The sequence below is a fragment of the Eptatretus burgeri genome, chromosome 13 (genome assembly GCF_056783735.1).
Source record: "Eptatretus burgeri isolate ZD-2024b chromosome 13, Ebu_testis_v1, whole genome shotgun sequence".
Classification (NCBI taxonomy): Eukaryota; Metazoa; Chordata; class Myxini; order Myxiniformes; family Myxinidae; genus Eptatretus; species Eptatretus burgeri.
Genome location: NC_140973.1, coordinates 25,080,091 through 25,093,801, shown reverse-complemented (window position 1 = coordinate 25,093,801; position 13,711 = coordinate 25,080,091). Strand labels below are relative to the sequence as shown.

At 43.8% G+C, this 13,711-nt stretch overlaps 1 protein-coding gene across 1 annotated transcript in view; it reads left to right on the top strand.

The window, feature by feature from the left end:
- LOC147014093 (disco-interacting protein 2 homolog C-like) overlaps positions 1-13,711 on the top strand; it is a 182,965-nt gene that overhangs the window by 55,036 nt on the left and 114,218 nt on the right. The window contains exon 4 of the mRNA XM_085851748.1: positions 2,369-2,479. Coding sequence (XP_085707874.1) covers positions 2,369-2,479 — 111 coding nt within the window. The remainder of the gene's footprint in view (positions 1-2,368; positions 2,480-13,711) is intronic.

Below are 13,711 nucleotides of genomic sequence, written 5' to 3'. Positions count from 1 at the left end.
GGGTGTATCTTTAATCACACCACAGCCTTGTCAATACTCCACCCACGCTACAGGGTCCAATCGCTGAATGGTCGATTTTCCTAATTAATCGCGCGGGCAGACTACCGAGAGACTGTACCTCAACGGGGCCTGCTTGGAAATGAGCCGCTAAGCAGCTCGCTCTGTTTGCGATTTGCTGAGTGATGTATATCGCCAAGCCCTGCCGGATCCGATTCTTTTATCGGCTATTAAAAAGCCAGCTATATTCCGAACTTAATCATGGCAGTTCAATTAAGGGAAGAGGATGCAACGAGCAGGTGAACATTTACACAAGGACATTTATTACACACACGTAAGCAGTCATGCAGTCATGTATGCAACCAATGCACGTATGCAATCATGCAGTCATGTATGCAACCAATGCACGTATACAAGCAATGCAATTAATGCAATGGGGGTAAGGGACAGGACACGAGTAACAAAAAGAACTACAACCATCTATTTATTATGCACACACATGCACTTAACAGTTCGACTTTAAGACATGGCGCCACAACGTTCATGCAAAGAAAACCCCAGAAAGAAAAGGGCAAGAACTGGGCCTCATGAGCCTTTAATAGTTCACGGAGCTGTGAAGACCGAAAAAGCTCCAAGAGGTCGCGCTGGTTACCTGCCGCCTTCGTGGCGACTCGCTGGGCGCTCCTCGGCGTCCCGTCCACACGGCAGCTGGCATGACCGCGGCGTGGCCCAGGCCTCGTCGTGCGGCCCGGTCGATCGGGCCGAGTCGACAATGCCTCAGAGGAACGAACGGGCCTTTGCTCTTTCAGAGTTGATGCTCTCTTAAGAGCCCGTCCGTTCCTCAGCGTCGTTTGGACTGTCCCGCGGTCTGATCACCTCGGACCGTTATGCTGCTGGATGGCGACTCCTCTCCGGCCTCTCCCCAGCGACCCACAGTTCGGCACGGCACGGCAGGCTGCGCTCCAGGCTCCCGTCTCCTCCGCTCTTTCCAGCTCCTCACCGACTGCAGACTCCAGACTCCAGGCTGACCCAGCTCCCAACGCGACTCCACACAACTGCCCGCTTGGCGTCTCTGCGCGCCCTTATATTGGGTCCGTGAGGCGAGGTTTTGATCTTCGATCTCTCACCTCTGACCCCTCGCTGGCTCCGCCCCTTTCGATCTTTTGATCCGATTTTGATGCGAAGCTCGGAGAGAGCGGACGTGGGTGAAATCATCGACTCCCGCGGATGTTGCAGAGATCATCGGCCCTCGCCCCAACAGGGAACCCCTGCGTCTGTCGGCGGCGATGCCGTTCATGGGGAACTCGCCGTGGCTGGTGCAAACATGGCGGCGTTTGCGGAGATGAAGGTGAGGCGATGTTGTTTGTTGTTGAGATGTGGTTTAGGAGATGGCGAGGAGATGTCGTTGTGGTGAAGGTGGTTGTTGTGGAGAAGGTGGTTGTTGTGAAGGTGGTTGTTGTGGAGAAGGTGGTTGTTGTGAAGGTGGTTGTGGAGAAGGTGGTTGTTGTGAAGGCGGTTGTGGTGGTTGAAATGCGGTTGGTCCAAAATATAGATAGCAAAAGAAAAAACGGCTAACTGAAGATTCACAGCCCTGCACACGAATAATTGCCCGTTAAACATCGGTGGGGAAATCTATCTGAACACAGACTTATCGACATCACTGATCTAAGGACCTATATGGTGCTCTGTGAATTTCCACAACCGTAACAATATATATATATATATATATATATATATATATATATATATATATATATATATATATATAATATTCCACAATATCCGCATAAATTTTCACAATATTATCAAAAATTTCTAAAAACATGTTTTCTCTTTGTCATTGTGGGGTATTTTGTGTCGATCGTTGACAAAAAATTCATATTTAATCAATTTTAAATTCAGGCTGTAATACACAAAAATGTAACAAAAGTCGAGGGTTGTGAATACTTTCTGAAGGTATTGTAAGTGTAATCGATGTTGTAGCTGCACAAGTCCATTTAATGAGGAACACCATGATCCGAGATAGATTTGGCACGGGACATTGCGAACCTCATTAACTTATGCAATGGCTGTTTCCTTTTGTTTCACAACATTCGGACTCCGCTTTCATCTTTCTCGTTTTCTCTTGTTTTACTTCATTTAGTTTGATTGCATTTTTGGTAACAGTAAAATTGGCTCTGGCATTGACGTCTTTCTTTTCTGCTTGATGTTTTTGCAGTACACCTGTCTGTGTTTGATACAACTTAGGCAGATCCTCAATGATCTTTGCATAATTGTTTTAAAGCGAGGACAGAATATTGTGCTTTGTGTTTTTAAAATGCTTCCACGACCTGCTTCAATCCTTAAATTCCACTCTTTACGTCATCCCTAGAACCACAATGGACCCAGAGAGAGCAGCTCGGTGTGAGTCAATGGCTTCCACGTTTTAATCCTGCTGCCCGTGCCCTACACCGGGTTCAGCCGTGTGTTCCAGGTAACCCAGGTGTGTCTTCCCTCCAGGTACCCCTAACTCAGGACCTTAAGAGCTTAAGCCAGCCACCTTAACTGTTAAGTTACCACCAGGCTTTTCTTATTCACTTTTTCCCAATATATCACCATCTTCCTCTTGTTGCTCTTGAGGCAGTCTCTACAAATATCTCACCATCTCACCACCTTCCGATTGTTGCTCTCAATGCAGTCTCTACAAATATTGTATCTCACCAACTTCCTCTTGTTGGAATGGAGATGGTCTCTATCAAAATCTCACCACTTTTCCTGTTGTTTGTCTTGCCATGGTCTCTACTAATATCTAACCACTGGCCTCTTGTTAACTTAATAATAATGAGCATTCCTTTTGCTCCGTTAGGCACATCGGGCTGCTGAGGCAGGTTCATTGACTAGGGGACACAATCCTGGAGTGGTCGCCACTCCGATGCAGGATAATCAAATGGATCATTTTTCTCAGAGCTGTTGCTCATTTTGAAGACCTTGGAAGGATGACAGGTTGAGTCAACTGACCTGCTGTTATTTATGGCCACAACAGAGGCTTGACTTCAGGACCTTAAGATCTTAAGCTGACCACCTTAACTGTTAAACCACCACCAGGCTTTTCTTATTGACTCGACTCTTATCTCTACCAATATCTTCCCATCTTTCTCTTGCAGCATGACTTTACTTGTCTGAGGATTTTTTTCACTGGTTCTTAGTCTCGCCCCGAAGGGGTTGTGAGACTATTGGTGTGCCTGCGTGCATGCGCGTGCACACGTCCATATATTTTGGCTTAATTTTTTTTCTCTGTAACCACTTGGCCAATCGATGCAAAACTTTAAACAAAGGAGGGACTCCCCATGGAGAATATTTTATTGACGACTCTGATGTCATCGGTCACATGGTATGGCAGCCATATTGGATTGAAGGGAAAAAAATTGGACATCTTTTTCTCTGAAACTGCTAAACGAAAAAATTGAAAATTTGCATATGTCATCAACTCTCCATGGGGAATATAGGGTGATAATGATGCCATCATCGGTGAAGTGGTATTCTAGCTATAAATGGTTGAATCGAAATCATCCGAGAAGTCTTAAACTTCATATGTCTGATCTACGACCACATGTGAGTGTAGAATTTAATTCATGATGTCACGTGGTCTGGTGGCCATATTGGATTGAATATATAAACGCAAAAAATCTTCTTCTCCAGAACTGCTTAACAGTTCGATGCAAAACTTCATACATATGTTCAACTGACTAGCCAAGATGAATATAGTTTGTTTGAAGTTTTATTTTTAGCAGCGTCTCGCGTAGCGAACGCTGCTCATAGAGAGCTTGGCGTTCTTCTTCTTCTTCTTCTTGTTCTTGTTCTTCTTCTTGTGAAAACAAAACCTTAATCTCGAGGACTCGGCTCTTGTATATACAAGATCCGGATCTCCTTAAATACTGAGCACATGTACACATCCTCGCATTGACGGTGCCTTTTGAGAGTGTCTATCATGAACTTTTAAATATATTCGGACATTTTCTTTAAAGTTTCGAAAAGTTCACGTTACTATTTAAAGATTATTCCATTTATAGTATTGTAATTTCGTAAATACATTATATATTTCGTAAATACACGATGTATCGTAAATACGTAAATACATTATGACGCGTTTGGCTATTGGCTTAATCAAGGCATGTGACGAAATATCGGAAGTTGTTGTTGTTGTTTTTTTTTTTTTTAGCCGACAAAATCTTTAGGACGCTGCTCGTGGACACATTTGTCCTTGTTAATATTCACCTTCATTGATGCAATTTAGCCTTAATGTGCACAAAAGTGGTTGTTAAATATCATAATAATTAATCAATAAATCGATGGATAATGTCAATGTATGTGACATCATAGATGATATGGGTACATGGGCCATAATAGTAGCGTGTTCAGTTAACGATGGTATTTTTCTTCAGAATGAGCGTGCGAGGAGAGTCGATGCATTCGACCGAGTCCCGTTCTAGTTTAAGACTTAGATCCACAATGCCTGGAGTGGATGTTACAGGAATGCACACAATGTATGTGATCAAAGTATACCACTAAAATCGATTTTTGACAAAGCAAACCAATATTTCCCTCCTATTGATGACCAGGCATGGTTTTATTTTCCTGTCAGTGGCCATCTTGAATTTCTTTTGAGGCAAAATGAATGTCTGCTGACTCGTCATGTGACTTGTGTTGCAAATTTGTTGCACAAAGTGTCATTAGTCTTTTTTATCAGCCATAATCTATGAAAATCAGGAGAGTGTGGAAACGATTTTTCGACAGAATAGAGAACAAAAAGGGGCAAACACTGCGAATGTCACCCCTTTATCGTATGAAAATGAAACGCATCAGATTACCGTCAGTGATTATGTACATCGGTATAAAGCCCACAAGAGTGCAGGCAGTTACTGTAACCAGTAGTAACTGCAGTACAAATCCATTAATGGCTCCCAGGACTGAAAAGCCATTTAACATGTGTAGAAATGAAAGCTTTGGTTGTTAATGGATACTCCTTGGTAATGCATTGCAGCATGACTCACAGTTTCAGTATGAGCTGTATGCAAGACTAAACAGGCTGTGAAGCTATAACTGGTGATGGTATAAGTGGTAGGAGATGGAAACCTGAAACACTCAAGTGACGAGTATCACAGGCTGTTTTCCTTGTGGAATCGATGGCACCTTGCAGATCTGACCAACGACGTTTCTACACGTCCAGATGAACATCAGGATGAAGTGGTGTCACTGGACCTGTAACTTCGGCTGAAATGAGAGAACAAAGCCAAAAGGTCGAAATTCGTACGGGACCACGATCGGTGAGATGAGAAAAGCTGGAGACCTGTTCTCTTCACAAATGAATCAAAGTTAAGATTGTTTGGTGACAATCAGGTGAAAGTAATCCAAGTTACCAGATTCGGGATTGGAATGGTGAGAGCTTCCATTCGCTTGGAGTCTGGGAGGTCTGCGGTTCAAACCTCGACGGAATCATACCAAAGACTAAAAATGGTATGTGCTGCTTCCTTGCTTGATGCTCAGTTTTTAAACAGTTAAGAGGAGAGACAATCCCGATAGGTTGGCATCCAAAGGGATGAGGGAATTCCTCCTTAGGAAATTCCCTGCTAAGTGCAGTGAGAAAATTGGTGCCATTATGAGGACGTCGCTGGTACCCAGAGTACCTCGGGAAGTGGCAGCACTTCCCTCAAACTCTGGCTCTATTTGTCTTGTCTAACAGTCATGTGTTGTCACTGATGTTTGTCTGTATGTCCATGTGTACATGTGACAGCTCCACTACGAGCCTCAAATCTGTAAACAATAGACTATCATAAAAATCAATGGCAGCGTGTTTGATGAGGGAGAGAAGACCAGCATCATAGATACACACCATCTGCAGTCAAGGAGTTTTGGCTGCATCTCCACTCACAATTTCGGTTATCTCCATGGCATCCTGGCTTTCTGTCTAATGCAGGAAGATTCTGATCAATAATGCCATTACCTTACTAATACCATTTGTCAGGTAAGGATTAATCTCCCATCAAGATGATGGATCCCAAGCATGCAGCGAATATTGTGAAAGTAACCGAGAAACACACCCTTGGCTATTGCTGCATACATTTCGGATATGAACATTGTTGAGGGTGTATGAGCTTGCATATAAACCGTGAACATCAAACTCTGACCACGCAGCATGGTGAATTATGGGCAGTAACACAGGACATCTGGACTGATATTGCATAATGGTACGTTTGATGACCTGCATGGCATAATGGAAATGAGGTGTAACACTCTGCACAAATCAAAGGCCCCATCTATAAAATTCAAGTGTACTGTACAGCAGACTTCTTTTGTATTTCATATTGTGCCAATCATACATTCTATTCTGTCAATTAGATATTCTTCCTCTCATTGCAGTTACTCGCTTGTGACTCCTGTATTTGTTTCACTTGTTCTTCCATAATTACTTCCAATACCGTGTGTGTGTGTGTGTGTGTGTGTGTGTGTGTGTGTGTGTGTGTGTGTGTGTGTGTGTGTGTGTGTGTGTGTGTGTGTGTGTGTGGAGGTGCCTGCCAGGATAGCCTAAACCTAAAGGTATGCATACTGTCCTGTGAGTCATCTCGCCTGGGTTCAAATCTCTTCCCAGCTCTAAACTGCTATCCTGGTGTTTCGCAGGTCTCGTGATTCATCAACGCCATCCCTCGGATGGACATTAAACTCTGTGCGCGTCCCTTCTGCTGATGTTTGTTGTTGGGCGTGAAAGATCCCACAGTGTCCTTCGTGAAGAGGAGGCGAGTTATCGCTGGCAGCATGAACAAATGACAAATTCCTGCTTGGACTGCAGGTACAAGGAGCTCACAGGTTCCTTGCACCAGTTTACACCGCTTGCTATTCTCGAGTGGGGTTGCTGTCTGATTAGCATCTTCTGCACTATAAACAAGTCGACCAGGTGCTTCGTATGGTTTTACATATGAACGGCATCCAACGTGTGCAAGTGTGTGCGCACGTATTAGCAACTGACCAATGTGTCGTCGTCATCTCGTATGTAGCCTGTGGCTAATGGTTGCATCAGTGCTGGGAGCATGGCTGTGCCACTGATGCAGTGCCCCCTTTTTCCAGGAAGCTGGTACTCATTTTGCCAGCCTCAAAGAGATGACAGGCTGAGTCAACCCACCTGGCATTATTTAACTGCACGACAGGTGCTCAAACTCGAGACCCTGAGATCTTACACTAACACCAAGCTAACCAATGTGTAATCAGGTGTTCACTGGGGGGTGGGGGGGGGGGGTTAGGGGGAGATTGTGGTGATGGTGGTGGGCGAGGGGTTAGGTGTGTGTTGTGGGGGGAAGTAGGGATTAGGTGTGCACTCCAGTGGTATGTGTCATGCAGTTACGCTGGACCACAACTAGTGGGGCAGATAACAGCAATTTTTGAGAGGAATCGTGCAAATGATGATACAAGCATCAAATTTGGCACATTTGTTCTCCAGGGGATTCTAATCAAATCTTCCTGATTGGCCATTTGAAAATGGCCAATCGGGCAGATTTGATCAGAAAGCCCTGCAGAACAGAAATGCCAAATTTGATGCTTGCATCATAATTTGCACGCTTTTTCTACTATCTACTACACTAAACATGAACCTCCCAAATAGTGACGTCTAAAACGGATTTTTAATGCTCTTTTTCGATCGCTCAGCATCATTAATTAAGTAAAATAAATTAGACAGCATTGATTAAGTAACACTTGCTCTTAAGTAAACATTCCAACTCGATTTGGAATTTTCATGTTAACGTGAAAGAACATTGTCATGTAAAACGTGATTGATCATGCAGGAAAATACAATGAAATAAAGCAATCGAGAATATTGAAAAAGCAATAAAACTGAGTACGGCACATTCTAACATCTCATACCAGTTAACCTTGATATTATTATTTACTTTTATTAATCAACCATTCATTCCAATTTATTGACCTTTGGTGCAGCGAGTGCTTCCTCAAGCCTCAGTCGTTCACCCTTTTCTTCGTTCTTCATGCACTGCATTATGGGTTTTCCACCCGTGTCTGTCTGTCTGTCTGTCTGTCTGTGAGCACGATATCTCAAACAGATATGGACGGATTCTGACGAAACTTGGTGGACAGGTTGGGTGTGTGACAAGGACGAGTTGATGAGATTTTGTTGAAGATCCAAATCCGGATCCGGCGACGAGAATTTTTTTTTTCTTTTCCCTTAGTGATTCTTCACCATTGAGAGATAGGGCGAAAACAATATATATATCATGGTATTGATAAAAGTTGTGGACAGATTATGCCAAAATTTGGTAGATGAGTTTTGGTCAATTAGACAAGAACAAGCTGATTAGATTCTGGTTCAGGTTCGATCCAGATTGGGCCGAGCAGTGGGATACAAAACATAACTGTTCAGCCTGGTGGTATGTGCTCTACCGAGTACCGTTTTAGTTAGTCCGTCCCCCGCGCAGTGGAAGACGAGGTTTTACAATCACTTGTGCCTGTGTATCTGTCCAGGCCATTTGAACTTTTGTCATCAAATTTTCAAAAAAGCTTTATGATGAGAATATGGAGAAGAGAAATTAATAATTTGGTGAAAATAATTCTCATTATTATTATTGTCGATGTTGTTCTTTGACCCTTTTTTGGCCTTTTTTATTCCATCATTTTTTTTAATTTAATTTTTATATTTTCTATTTATTTTCTTTTATATTCTTATTATTATTTTATTATTTTTTCTATTTTCTATTATTCTATATTCGATATATATTACCCAGATATTGTTTTTTAACATTTTTTTTTTCTCAGCAACCACTTGCCTGATTGACAAATTTTCAGGGTAGGGGCAACTCCCCATGAAGAATATTTTAATTATAATTGTGACATCACAGATCACGTGGTATGGCAACCGTCTTGGTTTAACCGCCAAAAAATAAAACATTATCGCTCTGAAACTACTGATCAAATAAATTTGAAATTTAGCACATCTCATTCTACTCCGAATGCGGAACATGGAATTGCAATGACGACATCATCGATGAAGTGGTAGACCAGCCATAAATGTTTTAATCAAAATCTTTGTTGACCATTGAGATTCAGTGTGTATGTCCAAGCCCTAACATTTTTATCAATTGAGCTTTTGTCATCCAATCTTCAATAAACATTTATTATGAGATTGTGCAGAACACAAATGATAATATGTACAATTTATTTTAACTGTTGTTTTCGTCAAGTTTAGTTTGAATACAAAACGGAAGCAGATGGGCTTTGCATTTTGAGATGCTTCCTCGTTTCAATTGTTTCCTCCAAAATGTCATTCAAACTTCCCTTTACTCAATCAAACCTCTACTCCTCTTCATTTTCCAGGAATAGTTTGTTGAATACTCTGTCATTATACACTGGTAACAAGTCATTGTCTCTTGTTTGTTCATTTCAAAATGCTTTTCCATGATTGTTGAGATCCATTTAAAGTAAATGTGTAAACACCTCATCCACTTTTCAAAGCGAAATGCCATATTCTATCACAACTCGATTGGAGGATTTTAAAAAGATCTTATCCATAGACCAGAAGGTTGCATCTCAGGTCAGATCAGGTCAGGTATGGGAGCATGTGCCGGAGCAGCGCGTCGCTGCGTCCACTTTCCGGCGGTACTCCAGGGGCCTCCGTTTGGCCATCCCCCAGACAGATACCTGGCCCATTCCCATCTCCGTGAGATGCTGATCAACCTGCTGCAACCATGAGGCACTTGGTCGACCAATTGGTCTCCTCCACTCACAAGGCTCCCTTGCTGAGAGAATCTGTTGAGCAGGATCAGCGTCAGGAAAACGAGCCACATGTCCACACAGCCGCAGCTGATGGTCACGGACTATGCAGGTAACAAATCTCATTTCAGTCTCTCTCAGCAACCACTCTTTGGACACAAAGTCCGATAAGCGATAGCCAAGGATTCTCCAAAGAGACCTGATACCAAAGTAATAAAGTGTCCATCTCAGATTCCATGTCAGAATCCAAGTCTCACATCCATAGAGCAAGACTGGAAGCACCAAGGACCTGAAGACTCATACTTTGTCATTCTGCATAGCTACCGACAGCACCACACCCCATGATCCAGTGAATTCATGACTCCCCAGGCCTGACCCAGATGTCTATTGACCTCTGGCTCAAAACCAGCAGAGATATGAATATCACTGCCAAGGTAAGTGAATCTCTCCGTGACCTCAACATCATGACCACAAACAGCAGCATCAAAGATGTCATTGAAAGCCTGGATCTTAGTCTTCACTCAGGAAACCTATAATCCCAGCAGTTCCAATTCCTCCTTCAGCACCTCGAGGGCCCCCAAAAGGATATCCAGAGTCTCCGCAAAGATGACTGCTTCATCTGTGAAATCAAGCTCAGATATCTTAACATTCCCAAATGATGCACCGCAGCTTCATCTCTCTGACATTATCCCCAGAATCCAGTCCATACAAGCGCTGAAAAGTGTGGGGGCCAGTACACACCCCTGACAAACTCCAGTAACAACTGGAAATAAGTCAGAGATGATATTACCACATATCACAGCACTCTCAGTACCAGAGTACAGTTCAGACATCAGATTGATCAGTTTTGGTGGCACCCCACGAAGACCATGAATCCTTCAGAGGGCATCCCGATTCACTGATTCAAACGTTTTACAGAGATCAACATGGGCTGCAAGCAGCCCCTGCCGAAACTCTCATCTGCATTCAGTGAGGACCAGAAGAGCAAGGATATGGTCCATTGTTGACCTCTTTGGTGTAAAGCCTGACTGCTCTGGACGCTGGTGCTCAAACAGATGGTGGTGAACCCAATCAAGAATGATCCGAGCAAAGACCTTGCATGGCACTGAGAGCAGCGTCACCCCTCGGTAGTTGTTGCAGTCCTGGCGATCACCCTTCCATTTCTAGAGAGGGACAACAAGGCCTCTCTTCCAGTCAGTTGGGGTGATGCCTGTGTTCCAAACAGAGCACAGAACTACATGCAATGACATAAGTGCAGCATTTCCACTAACCTTGAGAAGTTCAGCATGGAGGCCACAGATCCGATAAGCTTTATCCCGTTTTACCTGCTTCACCGCAGCCTGTTTTTTTCCACAAACGAGGGTAGATCACAGTTGATTGGAGGGTCAGCAATAGGGATAGTGACACCCCTGACGTCCAACTCAACAACTGGTGGAGCAGCCTGGTACAGCCGCTTAAAGTAACCGGCCCAGCCCGGACTTCGGACTCCTTTGTCAAGAGCCCACCACCCTCTGCTCTAACTGCAGTACACTGAGGGTCGGGCTTGGAAGAACACAATGCGCACTTCCCCTGTAAGCAGGACGAGAATCACTTGATTGCAGCTGATGCTCGACACCATCACAGATTCCTTGCACATAGGACTCCATGTCCACCCTCAGCGCATGTACAGTTTTATTCCTCAACTCCCTGAACAGCTCAGCTTTGCCATAAAGCCTGGCCCTGTGACTGGTCAATGATATCCACTGTCCCTTGAGAGACAAAATTCTTCTTCGCCCTCCGGTGAGTTCCAAGACATCCACCAGCAACATCAAGGATGGTGGGCTTGAAGGCAGTCCACAACGCTTCAGGATCCCGAAAGCACCCAGAACCCCAAATCCCCCACTCGGCCTGTTTGCAAACTCCCCAGCTACCCTCTCATCCTTGAGCTTGCCAACATCCAGCCTTGGCTGCATGGTACCATTCTCCCAGATTTACGCTGCAGTTTCAGAGTTGCTACAACAAGCCTTTGGTCGGTATTGAGAAAATGAGCACTCCGCACATTGCAGAAATGAGAAATGAGCACATTGTGGAAATCATCCTCTAGCATCCATCAACGAGCACATGGTCAATATCCTTTGCCACACCACCAGCATTGGAATGCCAAGTCCAGTGATGAGCTTGTGGGCACTGAAACCATGAACCAGCCACCCTAAGTCCATGACTTATTGCAAAGCTAAGGAACTTAGTGCCATTCTGGTTCACAGTTCCAGACCGATGGGAACCAGCACATGTCTCATAACCATCCCTATCAGTTCCAGTCAATGCATTGAAATCCCCCAAAACGAGAAGAGTATCTCGTCTGGGGTGCTGATCAACCACAGACTCGAGTGCGGCATAGAATGCATCCTTCACGGTGAGATCACTTGCCTCAGTCGGAGCATGTACAGAGACCAGGGAAGCGACACCCAAGGAGTGACGAATCCTTAGTCTCATAATACACTTGTTGACCGGTATTACCTCAATTATCACTGGAGTTAGTTTATTTGACAGAATCCAAGGGACCTTTCAAAATCTTTACGTGAATGCAGATTGGACGAACTCCGGCTTAACATTCTAGTCAAATTATGGCAAGATCATTGATCCAACACCTTGCCTAACGGAGCACGAAAATGATGGTTTAGAGTGGGGTGGGGAGTTGAACACAGATGAGGCAGCTCAAAGAGAAGCATGCTACCACTGAGCTATTCTGCAGCTGTAAGGGAATGGTCCTCAGCTGATAATTATTTTCCTCCTTTCTTTTTTATTGAATGTGTTGTTTGATGTGGCACTAAAGGCCCAGTCACACCTTGACGTTTTAGCCAGCTTATGCCGATTTTTGGAAAATTTGTCTAAAACGCTGGTACACGTCGAATACGTTATGGGTAAGTTTTGATAACATTGAGAGCACGCTGAAAAACACTGCCATACATCGTTATACGCTGGCTTTAAACGTTGTACTTTTCGGTTGTCCTCAAATTTTCCATGCTTGAAATTTTAAGACTTATGTCAGCGTATGACTCACACGTTCCACATAACGCTGGCCATAAGTTGTAGGCACGTCACGCGATCGTTGACACACGTCGACACACGTTAATTGTAAGTTACTCATAAGTCGAAACACGTCGAGGTCATGTTTAGCATACCCGAAACTTATTTCTAACCTATGAGTAACGTGTTGTACTCACGTTACGCGATCGTTGACACACATCGACACACGTTACTTGTAAGGTGCTCAAAAGTCGAAACACATCAAGGTAATGGTTAGCGTCAGTGTTCCAGACTCCCTGTTTTCTTTTTTTTTCCTTCCTTCGGTATGATGGTGATTTTGACACTTCTAGTGCGGTTATAATATAATATAATTAATAGGCTGCCGCTCAACAATTTAAATCATAACCGCACTGTACACTGAACACCGTCATACCGAAAAAAAAACTGGGAGTCTGGAACACTGACACTAACCATTACCTTGATGTGTTTCGACTTTTGAGCACCTTACAAGTAACGTGTGTCAACGATCGCATATCATGCATACAACTTATTCCCATCACATGCGGAGCGTGTGTCATACGGCAAGTACGTCGTAAAATTTTCAACATGTTTAAAATTACAAGACATACTCCATTTAATACAACGTATGAGAGCGTACTTTAGCGTTCTATTCACGTATACCAAACTTACCCATACCGTATTCGACGTGCGCCAGCGTTTTAGATGCATTTTTCAGAGGTCGGCATACGCTGGCAAGATCGCCAAGGTGTGACTGCGATGTTGACACTTCCATTTCTGCGGCGGTTATGATTTGAATCGTTGTGCGGCAGCCTTTTCATAACCTACGCCACGTCATCGTCGGCGATGCGTGCAGCGCGCTATGCATAAGTTAGACTATCGTTGGGCATAGGTTGTGAAGGCCGACAACAGGTTCAGCATTCGTTGGTATAAGTTATCTATA